Source organism: Narcine bancroftii, chromosome 14 (genome assembly GCF_036971445.1).
Source record: "Narcine bancroftii isolate sNarBan1 chromosome 14, sNarBan1.hap1, whole genome shotgun sequence".
Lineage (NCBI taxonomy): Eukaryota > Metazoa > Chordata > Chondrichthyes > Torpediniformes > Narcinidae > Narcine > Narcine bancroftii.
This window is the reverse complement of record NC_091482.1, coordinates 14,800,091-14,819,747: the sequence shown is the minus strand read 5'-3', so window position 1 is coordinate 14,819,747 and position 19,657 is coordinate 14,800,091. Positions and strand designations below refer to the sequence as shown.

The following is a 19,657-nucleotide window of genomic DNA, read 5'->3' as shown; positions in this document are numbered from 1 at the left end:
GTTGGCCACCCTTGCTCTAAACCCTTGCTTTCCAAGCACATGATCAAATGTCTTTTAAATTTTACACTTATGCCCTCTTCTACAACTTCCTCTGGCAGCTTGTTCCCCTCAAGTCACTTACATATCTTTCCTCTCTCACCTTTAAACCCATGCCCTCCAGTTCTCAATACAGCTACCCTGAGTAAAATACAGTGACTATCCATCATATCTATTTCCTTCATGATTCTGTAACCCTCCACCAGGCTGGCCTCAGCCTCCTATGTACAGAGAGAAAAGTCCCTGCCTATCCAGCATCTTACATTTTAAATGCTCCAGTCCCCATCACATTCACATGCATCTCGAGCACAACTTAGAATAATAGTTCAAACGTGTTCCTAATTATATTTCAAGATGCAAAGAACAAGTTTCTCTTTCACTTTTTAAAAATTCAACATTCTCAGGACATTTCTATGAAAATATCAGTTCTTTTCTCCTCTATCCCCTCTCCCAATGTCAAGGGCAAAAACCTAATGCTGTCCCCTCCTTGTAGCCTTTGGAAATTGACCTGGAACTAGAGCCAAAGGTGTGGCTGTACCACTCAGTTTCAATTTTTGTTCTTTTTTAAAATATTTAAAATGGATTTTTTAAAAATAAAAGCCATTCTGTTGACAACTCTGGTCAACCCCCCCTGTCATGGGCATTCCCTTTGTCTCTCCACACCTCCCCCACATCTCTCACTCAAAATGTGCTTGCTTTCTCTCTTTTCCTGTGCTGATGAAGAGCCCTTGATCTGAGGCATTGGCCCCATAGGCCTCTCCCCCTTGATGCTTTTTGAGCAGCTGACATTTTCTGCTTACAGTGGACAATGAATACACTTTTGGGTGTATTTTATGGATTTTTGAGCCACTCATCACGAAAACACCTGAGACCTTTCCTATCATTTACCTTTTTTTGTTATTTCCTGCCATATTTCAAGCATGCAATACCACGAAGTGCAACATGGCGTTGAAAATTCATTTTCTGCATTAGACCTTGGACTTCTTCCCTGATGATCTTGGTGCAGTCAGAGACGGACACGGTGAAAGGCAGGAGTTGATGGAAAAGTGAGAAGAATAAACCGGTGGGATTATTGTAGCATTGACACTCAATGCCTGATTCTACACTGTGTGACTCTACGATAGAGGGAGAGAAGAGGGAGAGAAATATAGACTGGCTGACATCATGTTGGTGGCAGGAAAAAATCCTCCCAAAGAAACAAATAGATCAAGAAACAAGAAGTAATGAATCATCAGCATGGATCTTAAAATAGAAGATCTTGCATTACATTGTGGTTTGAAAAATTTCAGAAAAGACAATAATAAAGCAGCACAGTTGGCAGTGTTCTACAAGGATCATTACTGTTCACAAGTTGCGTAAGTGGAGTCTGAAATCAAAAACAATTTCTAAAATTGTAAAATTATGTTACAAATTTGATGGGGGAAGAATGTGAATGAATCAGTGCTGGATGAATACACTGAACCTATCAATCTTGGTTAGGCTGCACTTGGAGAGTGTACATATACAGCTCAACTGGTTATATTGGGGCTCAATATTTATAAGCTCGATACCAAGATGTTACTTCGAAATGAAGATTGAGAGTGTAGCTTTGAAGGAACACTACACTGCCAGAATTACTGGCTTTAAAAGATTTGTTAAATTTAAGTATTAAATGCTCTCTCAGGCAGACAATAAAGTTACTTTTGATCTGGTTGATGTTATTGAATACAGGACAGTACAGGAGCAGGCCCTTTAGCACTGAACAGAATGCAAAAGTAAGCTAAATCTCTGCTGCTTACATATGATCCTATCCCTTTATTCCTTGTCTTTCTTTTGAATGTTATTATCATATCTTCTTCCACCACTTCCCTTGGCAGCCTGTTCAGCTATCTTCCATTCACTGTGTGTAAAAAAACTTGCCCTGCGTATCTCCTTTAAACCTTATCCCCTCACATTCAATGCATGTCCACTTGCGTGTGCCACTTTTACTCTGGGGAAACTGTCTGGGCACCACAGTTAGCTGTAAGAGGACCAGGGTTCAAATCCTGTGTTGTCTGTAAGGGGTTTGTATGTTCTTCCTGTGTCTGTGTGGGTTTTCCCCAGGGGCTCTGGTTTCCTCCTACCATTCAAAAATGTACCAGGGGTTGTAGTTGATTGGTATAATTGGTCCTGCTGCCGTGCTGCATGTTTAATTTTTTTTTAAATTAAAAATTAATATCAATTCTGTCTACAGTATCAACAACTCTCGTAAATTGATGAACTTCTGAGGTCTTGCCTCAACCTCCGATGTTCCAGGAAATGGGTTTCTCCATCCTCTCTTTCTACCTCCTACCCTCGAATCCACTCTTCTACATTAAGTAAGCACTTTCTTATTTGAATCTATGCTGTAATGCACTGAATGGAATGAGGAGTTTGAACAACGGGAAAGGTATAATTTCACACGTATCAGAATAACACATCAATGTACACTGCCTTACTGTAATATATCTTTGCTGAGGGACACATTGGCCTTGAGAGAGTACAACAGAGATTTACCAGAATGATACTTTGACTTCAATGGTTAAATTACAGGGAGATGGGAATTAAACTAGGGTAAGGAGTTGGTATATTCTTCCCATGTCTGCATCAGTTTTCCCCAGGGGCTCCGGTTTCCTCCCACTATATCGGGGGGGGGGGGGTGGGGGAGGGGGTGGTATAGGTTAGATGGGGGTAAATTGGGCAGCACAGACTCGTGGGCCAAAATGGCCAGTTACCGTGCTGTATGTCTAAATTTTTAAAAACTAAATCTAAAAAAATGTAAATTCCCTGTGTGTTGGAACTTTAAGTGGTGATTTAATCAATGTAAGGGACTGTGAGAAACTGATGGTCTGACAGAATCAAACCATTTCCACAGGTTGGAGCTGGCTGGTAAGATTCTAAAAATTAGAGCCAGGTTCATAGACATGGAAAGGCTAAAATTTCAATTCTACTTCACTGCTGATGTTAATTTTAACTCTGAGACTTTTAAAATCTGAAGGTATGTACATGGACGTCGGAGAAAGAATTCCCAAGACTAAAAGAGGAAAACTAGGCTCAAGTGCTGAGCCCAAATTCTCGAGTGATACATCAATCCAAAAATAGCAATGTTGATCGTGCTCTTTGCAGAAAAAAGCAGAAACAGGTTCATCAGCACTGAGAACTAAGAAAAAAAATCTACTTACGATATAAGGCAAAATTAATGAGACCAAGCAACATCATGGGTCCATGGTCTTTGGGGAGAAAATTCCAGAAGATACCTCTCTCTCCATCACCAGTGACAGCCAACTCTCCTCAACTATGGAAGGGATCCATTATTCATGAATATCACAGGCAGAAGTGAGTTATGACAGTCTTTTGCATGACTGAGAGCTCCTCTGGAACCCACTGTCACTTAAACGCTCTGCTTATTCTATGGGAGTGAATGATTACCAGTCTCCTCGCATGGCACTTAAATTAATCTTCCACTGCTGTACATGGCTGCTCTTATGTGATAATTCATACATTTTCTTATCGCTCAGATTTTTCACTTCTGCGAATTATTTGCTGCTGGAGCCAATTCCAACATCCCCACATTTTAGTCCTTCTGAACTACACTTTAATCACTGCTATTTAATTAAATAAAACACAAAACAACAAATGTAGAGGCAGTCAAATAACCTCTCCACTGTGGTATTAAATTCTTTGCTTCAACTAAGTTAAATGCACCAAAGTTTCATATTAACAGCTGTTGTTAATCTCTTATCTCAACACTTGCTGAAACACTCAGCATATTGGCTATTTGCATATTTCTAGATCCCAAGGGAAGATTTGATGGAAGCATAAATATTTGTCAACAAACTTAAAATATTGGAACCTAATACATCTAGTGGGTATATAACAACCACAATTGAAGCATTCATACCCTACACTCCAACACACCATGACATTCATGTGCATCATAGCAACGTGCTCAGGATTTTTCCCCCTCAAACTATTGTATGTATGCATCAAGTGTCACTCGGCCGTGTCAAATGGGGTTAACTGTGCAATTTGCCACATTAACGCCCCAATTACGCAGTAGTTAGAAAGAGTCCAACTGGGCCAACCTCGTTGGAACCCAATTGGGACCCTGACCTACCTCAGAGGTGGTCAGGGAACCTAGTTAAACTTACCTTGGTGTCATCCATGGCTGATTTGAAAATGAAAATGACCGACCTGCTTATTCTGGTGACATCAGTGCTTGTGTACATGCATGTGTCACTGGGCAGTGATTATCTAAACATCTGACAGCACTTCTGGTGAGTGTGTGACGCATCATTGCAGGGGCGGGATCTGCCTTAAATCGCTGGGTTGGCGATTTACTGGATCGATCCCTCTGCAATTTAAAAGCTGCTTCCAGCACCTTTGCCCCAGTAATCGTACTTAGATCCCAGGAGGGCTACCCAGGTTCTGCAATTTAAAAGGGGCTACTCAATGCCAAGGTTCTACCTGTACCTGATGGGTTCATTGTCATGGAATGTTACATTTGGTTGAACCTTGCTGTGCAACCTGTCATTTGTGCAAAACTTCATTCAGTAAAATGCCTATGACCACAAGTCTATCAAGCAACGATTAGCATGTAATTTATGTGATGGTTTTCCAAGCAGTCTGTCAACATCAATAGGCAGAATGCTCATCACCAGAACTTGCCAATAAACACCAAGACCTTGCCTGATTGGCAGTTAAGAGCATCCCTCCCTTTCAGATCATTCCTACACAGTCAGTAGATCACTCGGATCCACAACGCCCTAAAGATAGCTGCAGTGAAAAGGAGATTATCACCCACCTCTTTATGGACTGTGCATTTGCAAAGCCTGATAAAAGAGTGCAAGGGATGTTGTTGACTGTCCCGAGTAATCTCTGATCTATGTGCTGTCTCCAAGGATGCATGCCACAACAAATATCAAGTGCTGCTGGAAGATCATCAGCTTGCTGGGCGAAGCACTTCAGTCTGCCAGAACCTTGTTGGTCTTCCAGAACAATAAGGCATCTGTAAAGGATTGCTGCTCCCTGGCACATTTCAGGTCAAGGAGTACATAATGAGGGATGCACTGAAGCTTTGCACAGCCAATGGAAATGTTTTATCCATGGCAGTCCAAAGTCCTGCCATTGACCACTTGGCATGGTCTGTACAAAAGCTTCTCCAACATTTGAAGTTAAAATCTCCAAGAAAGCCAAGAGTGACATTGGTGCTTTGTACATAGAATGTACTACCACAATTATCATTTAGACCAAATAACATAATGAAGGAACATACTGAATCCATGCCCTATTTCTTAATTTTAATTTAGAGATGTGGTGTAGATTGCAGAGGGTCATGTGACCTCTCCAGCTGAAACTTGGGTAGATGTCACCAATCAAGGTCAAGCCCTACCTACAAGTTAGGACCAGTGACCCCCTCCCCCTTTAATTACCTGATCGACACCTTGGCCAGAACTCTCCAGCCCATGGCTCTATAAAGCCATCATGCATGCACCATCTGCCTCATTCTCTTCTCAGATGAACCCAAGCTCCACCTCAGCTTGTGTATCATGCGCAAACTTGGAGAGTCTTTGGTGAGATGTGTGCAGACAAAGGGCTGGGGAGCTGTAGTATTGTGTGTCTAGAAATCATGTCCCTAATTTAGATAAAAGCCATGTCTGCACTGTACAAGGAGTCATGGGTATCGTAATTTTCACTTGATTGTAAATATTTCTTTCCACGGGTGGATTTGAATGTGCCACGTGAGTGTGTCTTTTTTCTATTGCGATTACGCTATGCGTGTGAATCAACATCACTGTTTAACCAGTGTTCAGACTTGCTGCTCTTGGAAACCGTCAAACATGTTTTCTCACTCTCAACACATGGTAACAGGCCCTTCCAGCCCGTGAGCTGTGATGTCCAAATATACCATTAACCCCACACAATTCTGGAGAATAGGAAGAAACCAGAACACGAAACCTGGAGGAAACCCATGCAGGCATGGGGAGAAACTACAAATTTTCAAACCTGGGTCGCTGGCACTGTAACAGTGTTGTGCTGTTAATGTTAATTGTGCTGCCCTTACATCCCTTGTATGCATTTTTTAAGAATAAAAAATATTTTTGAAATAAAAAAGGGTTATGGGAGCAATATCAATGATGAATTCCTTTCAATATCTCACACCATTTTGAAAATATTCCTTTATCATCAATGGGTCAATATATTTGAAAACTTTTCCAGGCAGCACTGTGGAAGTACATTCAACACATTGGCTGACGCACTTCTGGAAGGGAGCTCACAGAAACCATCTCAAGGGCAATAAATTCTTGTGCTGCTTGCAACAGTGATACCTCATCTATGAAATAAAATTCCATCAGTGGAACAATTAAATTGCAGTTTCATCAAGGAACCATGAACAGAAGAAGATATACGAGGGTTTTAAAACAGAGATTGCAGGAAAGTTGAGGAAACAGCAGAAAATGATCTGAGGAACTCCTACACTGTTTCAGATGTTTTACCTCCCCCAACCACAAACATTTTTATTTGTGCAAAGTTTAAAACTCTATTGGAGAGTTCTACTGTTGAAGCCCACTGACCAACCCTCCCCACCAGGGAATACCGCCGTCAGATAGCAGCAGCAATCATCAAGATTCAAAATTCAATTTATTGTCATTGTTATTGCCTCCTGTAAGGCAGACAGATCACCCAGCACATGATCTGTTCTCACTGCGACCATCAGGAAAGAGGTGTAAGTGCCACAAGACTCGCATCACCAGATTCAGGAACAGTGGCTACCCCTTCACCATCAGACTCCTCAACAACAAACCCAATCAGGGACTCATACAAGGTCTCTTACTTCTGTACTTAATTAAAAAAGAAAAAAATCAGTTTGTTTACATTTCTTTATTTGTTTACACATATACATTGAGTACAGTTTTTTTTGCACTATCAATAAGGGCGGTACAGTTGCATAGCAGTTAGCACAATGCCTTTATAGTGCCAACGATCAGGACCAGACCTGGGTTCAAATCCCATGCTGTCTGTAAGGAGTTGGTACATTCTTCCTGAGTCTGAGTGGATTTTCCTCGGGTGCTCGGGTTTCCTTTCACCATTGAAATGTAATTGGGGTGTAGATTAATTGGGTATAAATTTGCAGCACGAAATGGGCCAAAATGGCCTGTTATCAAGCTAATTTTTTTAAAAATGTGGTAATTCTGACTCGCCCATACGAAAAAGAATTTTAGCGTTGTATATGATGTCATGTAGGTATTCTGACAATAAATCTGAAATCTGATCTGAAATCTTTATCATGCCACAATTTTTCAAATGCTACCTGACCTCTGGGATTTAGCTCTTTATCAAAGTATGGAACAAGGATCTTATGAGGTCAAAAGTCAATGGGTCCTGATACCAGGCACATTGAAGGAAATTAATCAAAATAATGTAGTCGTTGGAAATATAATATGACCGCACAAAGTCAAGAAGCTGCAGGCCATTCAAAACAACTCATCCTTGCAGATCAAAATAACTACTTGAGCTAGTCTCATTTGCCTGAGTTTGGCCCTAATACCACAAAACCTCTTTTCCTCTGTACATATCCAATTGTCTTTAAAACTACTTCCTCAGGTAGCTTGTTACTACTCTCAATCTTAAAATGTTGCCTTTCAGATCCTCCTTATATCTTTCCCATCGCACCTTGGATCAAAGCCTTTTAGTTTTAGATGCCCCTACCCTGGGGGAAAAAGATCTGTGAACATTCTCCTTATGTATGCCCCACATGATCATATGTACAAGGTCACCCACAGCCTCCCACGTGACAGGGAACAAAGGCCCTACTGATCCAGTGTCTTTTTATTAACTCAAGCCCTCCAGTCCCAATTCAGATCTGCCGTGAGAGAAAAGGAGTTAACCTTCTAGATTGAAGTCTTTTCCTCTGTACATAAGGGTTTGATGAAAGGTCACAAAAACAAGATGTTCACTCCATTTCATTCACCACAGTTACTACCTGTTCTTCTGAAAGATTGAATGATTTCTTGTTTTAACATTTTCTGCTTTATTTGCAATAAATGGTTGTCTGTAAAAGATTTATGGCATGTTTTGCCACTGTAAGAATTAATGTATAGAATTGGAAATGTATTATTTATAAGTCAATGCTGATGTCTCTCTTTAAAATCAGAGCTTCATTCTTTTTAAAGCGATTTAACAATTTATAGTGTCACTCGGTTCAAACTGAAGACTGGAATTTGGCTCACTCAAGGAAGCTTTGACTGAGAAGCCCCTATTGCATGCAGGAATGAAAGGGTGAAAACTTCATGAATGCAATTATAGTCAACGTTGGACAGAAAGGAAAAAAATGCCACTTGTCACAAGCAAAACTGACATTTTGCAAACAAGCTAACAGTTGGAAACCCTTGCAATGGCAAACTGCAGCTATCAGACTAGGCTGTATCTCTTGTGATTTTACATGAATGATTCTGCAAGAAAAAAAAGCATCAAACATCATCAGACCTGGATGTAGGAGAGTGTGTGTGTGTGTGTGTGTGTGTGTGTGTGTGTGTGTAATGAACATCTTCAAAGTGGTGAAGGCATCAAAATTAACAGTGCCTTCAACTACATTTTTCACTGATATTTACAGTTGACAGAGAATTAGAGAACTCATCCAAACTGTCTGATTTCAATAAGTTGTACTTAGCAAGAGGAATAAAAGGAGGAGGAATTCAGTAATAAGAATCTGAACATTTTGTTTTTAACAGTATTGATGCTACATGCGCGGAGACAGCCTGTAAGATATTGACAGATGGCCTGACTTTTATGGAGGCTGGCTTTCCTAAGTGAGTTATATGTGCAGCAATAGGCTATTTATTACTTGCATTTGTCAGGAAGCATTTGGAACATCTCCAGATCCTCCAGAGAGCCTGATAGGTTTGATATTTTGCAGCTCAATATGCCTGCCATTTCTTCAAAGCTGTCAGCATTACAGTGGCAAGGGGGAAAGCTGTGTGGCAGGAAGGCGTAGCACACGTTAAAGCCCAAATATGAACGAGTGGCACACTGAAGCAACGTGACATAGGTGTCTCAGTGTCTTCCTTATTTTATCTTTGAGGATAAGGCAGAGTTACTTGTCATCCTGCAGGAGAACCCCAGCCAAAGACTGGCCCATCACTGCAATTACACAAGATTCTCATCAAAACCACCACCTCTGTTCACAAGTTACTTGGGACCTTGATAATTTGACACTAAGGTGCAGTTGGTACACATTCAGACTAAAGTGTGTTTTAATGCTACTAATCAACGCATTACATCCTATTGTAAAATTTTGAGTGGTAGATTCAAAATGCAAATGTGTTAATCCTACTGTGAAGAGATAGTTACTACGTGAATACAGACTATGAAATAAAGGCAAGAATGCTGAATATTGAGAGCAATGTTCAACCAAGTGAGAAAATCATTGCCTCTCAGTGTATATACAAGTACTGTTTTATATTAGGCCCATCCAATTACCTGTGTGGGCCAGAATCTATTGTCCATTACTATTTGCCTGGCTGAATATTTCAGGGGAAATTTGAGAGTTAACATTTTGGATGGTGTGGAATCACATACCCACCAAATTGTGGAAAATATCATTCTTGAACATTATATCACATGATGGGATTTATGACCAGGACAAGATTTTTTTTTTAATTCCATATTATTCAGCATTTTAAACTTTACAATTTTTTTTTCTCATGTCCCTGAACTAATACTCTAGCTATCTTGCTTGGTAATGCGAAAATAGAACATTACATCACAGAAAACAGGCCCTTCTAGTCTGCCTAGTCCCATTGGCCTGCACCCAGTCCATATCCCGTCATACCCTTCCAATCCATTTACCTGTCCAAATTTTTCTTAAATGTGAAAATTGAGCCTAAATTCACACTTCAGCTGGCAACTCGTTCCACACTCCCATCACTCTCTGTGTGAAGAAGTTTCCCCTTATGTGCCCCCTCTAAACTTTTCCTCTTTCACCCTTAACCCATGTCCTCTGGTTTGTAGGTCACCTATCCTCAGTAGGAAAACACTGCTTGCATTTAGTCTGTCTATACCCCTCATAATTTTGTCTACCTCTACCAAATCTCCCCTTGCTCTACGCACCAGGGAATAAAGTCCTAACCTGTGAATTTTTTAAAATTTAAATTTGGACATACAGCCATTTTGGCCCATAAATCCGTGCCACTCAATTAACCTACACCCCCAGTATGTTTCAAAGAGTGGGAGTAAAACCACGTAGACAAAGGGAGAAGATACAAACACTTAGAGACCAACGTGAGATTCCAACCCAGTCCTGATTGCTAACTGCTACACCTGAAGTCCCATATAATACAAGTTCTCACCTAGGCCAATGGACAAACTACATCATGTAATAGAAATCCACAGGGCAGGCATATTCTTCAGCAACTGAATAAATGGAGGATAGTGGCAAACTGGGGGAAAAAAATCTCAAAGTTCTGCAAAATAATACTCCTGTAAGGTTCCATAGAGGGTGCAATAGAAGGCCAGGAATTGTACACTTCATGTGCTCATGGCCATGCAGGTTTTAGGTCTGACTTTCATGCTGGGGTGGGGGGGGGGTGGTGGGGGGCAGTATGGAAGAGTAAGGGTGAGTTGTAGTGAGTATGAACGGGGAAGTATTTAAGGCGATGGGGAAGGGTGCGAATGCAAAAAAATGTCAGAGTGTAACCCATTATTTCCATGTGCTTAAGATAACAACACCTACAGGAGTACCATTTTGAGTTCAGTACCTTTCCAGTTCTATCAACAAAGCAAACCACCCATGGCATATACTGCAGCGGCCTTTTGCCACGTGAGCAGATCACGCTGTTGGGAAGCTATGCACCTGCAACTAAAACTCCCAGAAGTAGCAACAGCTATGCAGAAGGCACAGTGGGGAAATTCACACTTTCAGCAAGTTCCTGATTTCCTTTTACAAGATACTACTTTTGGGAGGAAATCTTGTTAAAGCTCTTCATTAAAATAGAATCACAGAGTGGACATTGATATTGCAGTATGTGATAGGATTTTTAAGTCTCGGCTTTCTCATAGGGCAGCATCTGGGGGACGAGTGGAGCTTAAAATCCCATTTTCACAGATGTAAGTGGGAGCTTGCAAACAACTGAAAACTGGGAATTTTCATAATTCAGGCTGGCTAGTGGAGTGTGTAATCAAACTGAAAATCCAGCCAAATGTAAAACAGAGTGCAAATTCACAATCACCTGACCCAAAGCTGAATATTATTCTCGTGCATATTTTGGTCACTGAAGTAAGAGTAGCCATGGGCAACAACTTCATTAAAAAGCCAGGGAACCGTGGGCCACATCAGTATAGAAAGGTAAGATGGGATGGAGCATTGGAGCGGTGACTGCCAATTCAAGACAGAGATGAGGAGTTTTACAGAATGGAAACAGGCCCTTCAGCCACAAGCAGACCAAGTTTTCTACCATAGCATTTGCCTTTATTTGGTCCCATTCTCTCAACCTTTCCTGCCCATGTACATTCTCCTAACTCAAGTCCTATATACATCCACATACACCTTTTCTGAACATTTTCCAGATGAATGATATCATTTCTCCAGCTGCGTGATCAGAAATGTGCACAATTCTCCAAGTGCAGTCTCACCACAGCCTTGTATAGTTGTAACATGACATCTTAGTTCCTTTACTGATTGATGAAGGCAAGCAGTTAACTGATGAATGTAACCACCCTGTCCACTGCATCGCCTCTATCCTGGAAGTATGTACTTGCAGCTCCTATGTCTCTCTGTTCGACAGAACTCTCCCTACTATTTACCGTTCAAGTACTGACTGACCAAAGAGCAACAATTGTTCAAGTTTAATTCCATTGCCCATTCTTTCCCCCACATTCCCAGTTCATCTAGATCCTACTGTAATCTCAGATAACCTTCAAGATTATTTTATTGCCATGTAATAAAACAGAAAATGTGATATTACATGAAATTTCCTTTACTATAACATAAGGCAAAAATTTGCTATTTTGAAAAATTGCCCAGTGTTCCCTACAATCAGAGAATGAGAGGCAAAAGAGGGGCTTCCCAGTGTTCTTGGATTTTCCTCCAGCATTCGTGCAGTCACACAGCCTTCAGTCTAAACCATCAGCAAGCTAAGCTCCAGATGCAAACCTCTGACATGATCAGGAGGCCTCCAGCACCCTCGCATCCCAGTTCCGACACCTGGTACCCCTTTAGCCAGTCTCATGCCAGACGCCAGCAGTTTGCAGCCGGGGTGAGACCCTTGACCGTAGTCATTGGCAGCCCGTAGCCCACGTGGATTCTTTGCCTGGAGTCGCCAACAGCCCGCCACCTGTATGTTCTTCGATCCCAGAGTCCCTCATTGGTCCACCACTGTGGACACCGTCCAATGGGTCATCTTCTCTTCTCTCTGGTTCCTATACTATTTTGGAGTCACCTGCTAACTTTTCCAACTGAACTGTCATGCAGGTTGTTAATATAAGTTACAAACAACAATGAACCCAGCACCCATCCTCATAGCATGCCACTAATCACATTCCTCCCATTTAAATAACAACCCTCCTATACCACCCTCTGACTCCTGACATTCAGCCAATTCTGTTTCCAATTTGAGACCTCACCCTGTAATCTAACCTTCAAGATCATATTTCCCAGATATCTGATGTCACCCTCCCAAAAGCTGCATAAATTTAGATTGAGGATCCATGGTCAGGGCATCAGGAACTTTGGATTGGTGGACAGTTATGGTGTCAGGAGCTTGGAGGGGTGGGTGGCCAGGGCCAGAAATAGGGTGGGTCAACGTTTACATGGGTCATAGGGAAATCATACAATTTTTGGGTGAGGGGGGGAGGTTTGACTATTTCAGGGGATTGACTATTACACGAGTAAATATGGTACACAATCCTGGAAATGAGCAGCATGCAGCAAATCTAACCATTTTCACCATAAATAAAGAAATAACTCAGCAGGTTAAATGGGGGGAAAGGAAAAATCATCAACTTTTTGAGCTGAAACTCTCCGGGGTTCAGGATTCTTTTTCTCCCAGAGATGCTGCTCGACCTCCCGAGCTCCTCCAGCAGATAGTTTATTTTTCCATATTCCAGCTTCTCCAGCCTCCTGTGTGTCTCCAACACAATGGGAGTGCTGGCTATCTTGTTTATAAGCCTTTGTTGACCTGGCAACACCTGTTTATAAGTCTTTATTGACCTGGTAACACCAATGGGTATATTTATTTTTCAGTTTCTGGGTCCATTGGATCCTTTCATGCAAGTACGATTTTTTTTTTGTTTCGTATCACATTATTGTACATCTGCTAGACCTGGTTAGAGATTAAATACAAAAACGATGAGCGACATTAGTGAGTTTTCACGGCTAAAGATTAAGTAAGGCAAGTGAATGGTCATTTTTTAAAACAATCATAATGTCTCTTTCACCTACAGGAATTAAAATGTGACCCACTGATCTTGTCTCACATGCCCTCCATTAGTTACTGATAGATTTAAGTTTAAAATTTAGACATACAGCACTATAACAGGCCAATTCGGCCTTACGAGTCCATTCCGCCCAATTTACACCCATGGTTCATTTTGAAGGATGGGAAGAAACCGGAGCGCAAGGAGAAAACCCATTCAGAATCGAAGAGTACGTAAACTCCTTACAGACAGCGCGGGATTCGAACCCAGGTCCAGTCTCGAGTGCTGCCGCTGTAAAGGCATTGCACAAACCGTGCCATCCTAATAATTGATAAGATCAACGAATCATATATTTATATATTGTCTGCACTGGAATGAATAATGGAGTTGAAAATGCTCTGAAATTGCCACATGAAACCGTCTGAGGAATTAAAAAAAAAATTCTGCCTTCAGTTCTAAATTCACCAGTCATGGATACTTTATTCATTTTTTATACTAATGTTTAGCACCTGAAATATTAATTAAATTAAATCTGATGAACCCATTCCCCTTTGCCCAACCACCACCCAAGGAAAATCTACAAAGTATTAGTGATGTTCTCATTTTGCACTAAAATTGAATTTGTAGAAAATGAATTGATATTGTTTACTTTATGCAAATTTAAGCCTCCTGGCAACTACGCAGTAGAAAGGTACTTTAGACCTTCATGCCTGTTTGCAGATTTTGCATTCACATTTTCTCCTCTTACTTAAATGGAATTTAATTAGATTTAAATAGAATTGATTTAAATTAGATCGAGGTGAATCTGAATTTGCAACCAAACTGAAGAGAAGCTTGTACCTGCAGCCAAATCATAAATTACAAGGACCCACAAGGAGGGATTTAACTCAGACAGATGTGGAAAACTTAATTAGAATGTCCTGAAACTTCAGTTCAATTCTTCTGTGTGATGTTGTGAAAATGAAGTTTATTAAATGAAATTTATATTTTTAATCAACCATGAATGTAAGGTTAGTCTAAAATGATTCATTGTGATAGCATCTGAATTTCAGGACTCAGTGGAGAAACTAATTTTAAAAAAAGTCTGAAAACAAAATGATTGGTCCAGCACCAATCATTGTGGCACATCACTCTTCAGAGATTGCCAGTCAAAATAAGACACGATGTGAAAACGACCTTGCGTCTCAACTACCAGGAGCAACAAACAAGGAACATCAACGACCAAACCCTGGCAGAGATTCAGGAGCCAAAGAGGAAGTAGGAGTAGACTTTAGGACATAGAAGTGCCCCATTTTAACTAGGTAAAGGTGCTGTGAAGGGAAGTAAACTGGAAACAGAAATTAAGCATTAGCTCCCATTGTACCATATTAGACAAGTAGTATATGTTTAGGAAATGAGTGCATCCTGTGGTTGGATTTCTGATATATTTTAGATTCATAAAAAAGGCAGGCAAGGCATCGAAGAATAAAGAGCTAATCCGGACAAAGGGGGATCAGAGGGGCAGGTAAGATGTGATGTGTGGATGTGATGGGTCTGTTTCTGTGCTATACAACTCCATGACTCTTAGTTGCACTCAGCTTCACCATGGCAATGGAGAAGATAGGATGCAAGGAGATCTCAAAGTTCAAATTTATTTTCAAAGTGCATACATGACATCATATATAACCTTGAGATTTCCCTGCGGGTGAATCAGAATTACTATTTATTGGTAATGCAAAAACTGTACTCAGCATACACATGTAAACAAATAAAGAAATGTAAACGAACTGACTGAGAGAATAAAACTATCAATAAAGTTCAGAAGTAAGAGTCCTTAGATGATTCCCTGATTGAGTTTGTCATTGAGGAGTCTGATGGTGAAGGGATAGCAGTTGTTACTGAACCTGGTTGTGCGAGTCTTGTGGCATCTATACCTTTTCCTGATGGTAGCAGTGAGAACATGGTTCTTGATGGTGGTGTGATGTCCTGAGCTGTGTCCGCTACCTTTTGTGGGGCTTTCCGCTCCGGGGTATTGGTGTCCCCATACCAGATCATGATGCAGTCAGTCACCACACATCTGTAGAAATTTGTCAGGGTTCCTTATGTCATAGCAAACCTCTGCAAACTCTTGAGGAAGTAGATACACTGACATGCTTTCTTCACAATCCCAAGAGTGTATTCAGCCTCTGTCTCAACATTCATCCTCCCCCATCTGGCTCCATCTGCCCATCATCCTCCCAGTTCTACCCCGCCTTTGCCCACAGTCAACTTCCACCAATCATCGACCATTTTCCTCTCACCTATTCACCTAGCTATTTTCCCTCTTCATCAAGTCATGGTGCAGGGTCTCAACCCAAAATGTCCACCATCTATTTGTCTTCACGGATGCTGCTCCACATATTGAGTTTATTTTTTGTTCCAAATACCAGCATCTGCAGGATCTTGTACCACCTCCACATGAGGAACTCTTAGGATCTTCTATGTTGCAATCAACCCCCACCTCATTTTTCCCAACTCCAATGCACTCAAACCTAGCAAGTTCCTCATAAGACAATATGCCTATTTCAGGTATCAATTCAATAAAACTTCTCTGAACTACTTCCAATACATCAACTGTCTTATTTAAATAAGGAGAATAAATCAGACGTAGTCTCACCAATTGCCTATGTAATCTCCCTCTTTTGGAATTTAATTCCCTCAGTAATAATATTCTGGTAGCTTTCCAAAATACTTACTGTATCTGTGTATGAACTATTTGCAAACCATCACTATGACAACCAGGTTCCTCTGCAACCTGTCACCATTTAGATCAGATGTTTCTTTTTATCTTGAGCGTCAAAAGGAACAGTATATTTTCCTACATTATATTCTATTTGCTCTTTCTTCGCTGATAAACTTAATTCAGCCAAGACCCTTTGCAGCTTCCTAATGTGTTCTTTACAATTAACTGTTCTCAGTAAATTTAGCTATTATCCCCAAGATAACTAGTAAAATGTTGAGGGCTCAGCACTAATCCTTTTGGCATACCACTCATTCCATCTTGTCAATCAAAATAAGACCCATTCACACCTTCCCCATTTCCTGTTGGCCAGAAAATTCATCCCAATAGGTTGCCTCCAATACCATAAGCTTTCAGCTTCTGCAATGACTTTTCATTTCCAGAGAGCATCTGATAAGGGCCACATTAAGGCAGAGAATATCCATGTTTTCCTTTAGATGCTGGTAATTATTCTGTACATGTATTCAAAGTGCAGAAACACTTCAATTCTGCAGCCTTTCAAGCCACTTGTGCCTTTTCTGCCACTTGTGTGTCCCTCTCCTCAAGTGACAGGGGGTTTGGAGATGAGAAAAGTAGATCTGACACCATTTCTAGTGGAATATACCTGGCTTTTAGGTTAATGAATGGGAGAAGGATACCAGAACATTCTTGGTTCTAGCCTAGACTCCCGGGCCTTTACATAGCTGCCAAAGTACATGATATATTGTTGAATCATCAATTCCTCTTTGGGTCGGTTTAGTGCTGGGAGTTTAATGGAAATGTCAAATGTAGATGGTGTAATAGCTACCACCTGCTTATAGTCAGAGCCTCACATTGATCACAGAGCCCTGACTCAAGCCAACTATTTGGTCCCATCCCTATTCCTAAATCTCTCACTATCCAAGGTTACAAAAAGACACTAAATACCTTACAATTTTGAGGCCCCTGATAATTCTGACTTGCTGTCTTCTGTTGAATACTCTCAAATTATAGTCTCATCAACCAGGACATGCCCTCTTCACACTGCTACAATCAGAAAGGAAGTACAGGAGCCTGAAGACAAACACCCAGCGGCACAAGCACAGCTTCTTCCCCTCAGCTATCAGAGTTCTGAATGGAAAATGAATCATAGACATGACCTTACTTTCTCTTATCTTTGCACTAATTTATTTATTTTTCAATGTAATTTTATAGCAATATTTGCAGTGTTACCACAAATCAACAAATTTCAAAAATAAATAAAAATTAGTGCAAGAAAAAAGTCAAAGACAGTGTCTGTGGTTCATCGTTCAATCAAGCGTCTGATGGCAGAGGGGGAAGAAGCAGTCTTGTGCCACTGGGTGCTCATCTTTAGGCTCCTGTACCCTTTTCCCGATGGTAGCAGAGTGAAGAGGTCATGGTCTGGGTGGTTTGGGGCCTTGAGGATAGAGGCTGCTTTCTTAAGACACCGCCTCATGTAGATGTCCTTGAAGGAGTGAAGACTGCTGTTTGTGATGTCGCAGGCTGAGCTTACAACGCTCTGGAGTTTTTTTTCTTGTCCTGTGCATTGGCACCTCCATACCAGACAGTGATGTAACCAGCCAGAATGCTAATCTTTAGTGGAATACCGAATCTCCTCGAACTCATCACAAGGTAAAGCCACAGGCGAAAATGCTTCATGATTGCATCGACATGGAGGCTCCAGGACAGATCCTCAGAGATATTGACACCCAGGAATTTGAAGTTCTTGACCCTCTCCACTACTGACAACTGGTTTGTGTCCTCCTGAAGTCCACAATCAGCTCCTTGGTTTTGCTAACATTGTGTGCAAAGTTGCTGTTGTGACACCACTCAATGAGCTGATCTGTCTCTCTCTGTTACTTCAGAATTCATGTTATTTCAGTATTCAGAATTCCAAAATAACACGTTAAAATGATGAGAGCATCAGGAGCATATACAATATCTCAAGTGACAATGCTGCAGGTTATTTCCTGTGCTGTAAATGGACGTACGTATATAATGTAGCTCCATTTTGTTCAAAGCTGTCAGCATTTCAACAATTTGACAAATTACAGCACCAAGGTCACAAACAGGGTGATCACTCAGCGTTGGATGATAAGAAGTCATAATGCTCAAACATCTGACTGCTGTGAGGCATTATTGGCTTCAATAGCAAAGATGCACATCTACAGATGTTCTGCTGTTCTCGGTGGCAAGTAAAGACATATTGTACATGATGATAATGATTACGATGTGACAAGGCTGGAGTCCAAGATCTAGGATCTGGGACTCGGGAGAATAGCACATTATCAACACAGAAAAGGGGGACGATGGACCTCAAGTATATACTTCTTTTAATTTCCTTTACTCATTGTGCCTAAATCCTGCTTTGTGCCAGTTCTTCACATCCACACACTATTGAATGCAACAAAGCAAACCTTCACTTTCTCGCAGCCCTATAATTCAAAGCTGCATTTACAAACCCTACCGCTATTCCTTATATCCAGCACATCAATACCTCAGTGTTAACAAAGCACTTTTACTAAATTACATAACAGCATGAAATGAAGGCTGGTCCATTGAAAATGCTGCTGTTGGAGGATGCGATATGGCATTGGTAAATCATTAACCCTTATTTGACCAAGGTTTGGCGAGAAGATCATGCAAAGGAAACCATGCAACTGGGTCAGAGAATTCCTGCGGGCCATGGAATCCCAAGTTCAAGCCTCAATGCCAACCCTGTTCTCATTGGTGTAAGTTAAGCAGTCGTTGAACAGAGCACTCTTGGAGCAGAAAACAACAAATCAAATATTAACTCAAGCTCCTCAAATATGGTTATTAAAAGGCCACGTGTTTTTTTTTAAAATCACTCACCATGTTTCAAAATGAACAATGACTGCTTCAACGAGATGATGTGCCTTTAAAGCAAAGCCACAACAAAACTTTGAGAATGGAGTAAAGAAAATTATTGTAGTTGAGGACAAATCAGTTTTCTCATTTACATTATGTGTTCAGTGGGCCACAGCCCAACAGTTTACCTTTCAAAACTGTATCTGTCAGCAGAAATCCCCAATGGGGTTAAATTTCTATGAGTTTCTGAATAGAGGCAGTAATAAAATGAATGGTTCACTGCCATGTATCTAAGCTGTATTGATCATTTTATAATGAGATAGTGAGAAAACAACAAAGCACAGATTAAATCACTCTGACCTCTGCTTGTTGGTTATAAATTAAATCTGTGTACAGTAATAAAAAGGGCAAATCCTTCACACCATTCATGAAATAGTTATTTAGCTTTTCAAATTTAATCTTAAATCAGTTTAGTATCAATCTTCATGGGAGGAGAATGCTCAGGTGGAAAGTTGTGCGTAGAAGGCAGCTTTAAAGTCGGAGAGTTAATACAGCCCAGAACCAGGTTCCTTGGTCCAACTTGTCCATATCAACAAAGCTGCCTGCCATCATTGTCTATTTGCCATATACCTGTCCTAATGACTT

General features: G+C 40.8%; 1 protein-coding gene across 7 annotated transcripts in view; it reads right to left on the bottom strand.

Annotated features, from left to right (window-relative positions):
• The window catches only part of sez6b (seizure related 6 homolog b), an 813,765-nt gene that overhangs the window by 387,327 nt on the left and 406,781 nt on the right, over positions 1–19,657 (bottom strand). The window contains exon 1 of one of the 7 annotated variants that reach the window (XM_069911068.1): positions 3,216–3,398. The exons of the other annotated variants lie outside the window; for them this stretch is intronic. Coding sequence (XP_069767169.1) covers positions 3,216–3,252 — 37 coding nt within the window. The 5' untranslated portion in view covers positions 3,253–3,398. Of the gene's footprint in view, positions 1–3,215; positions 3,399–19,657 lie in introns of those variants that run through there. 7 annotated transcript variants of the gene reach the window in all.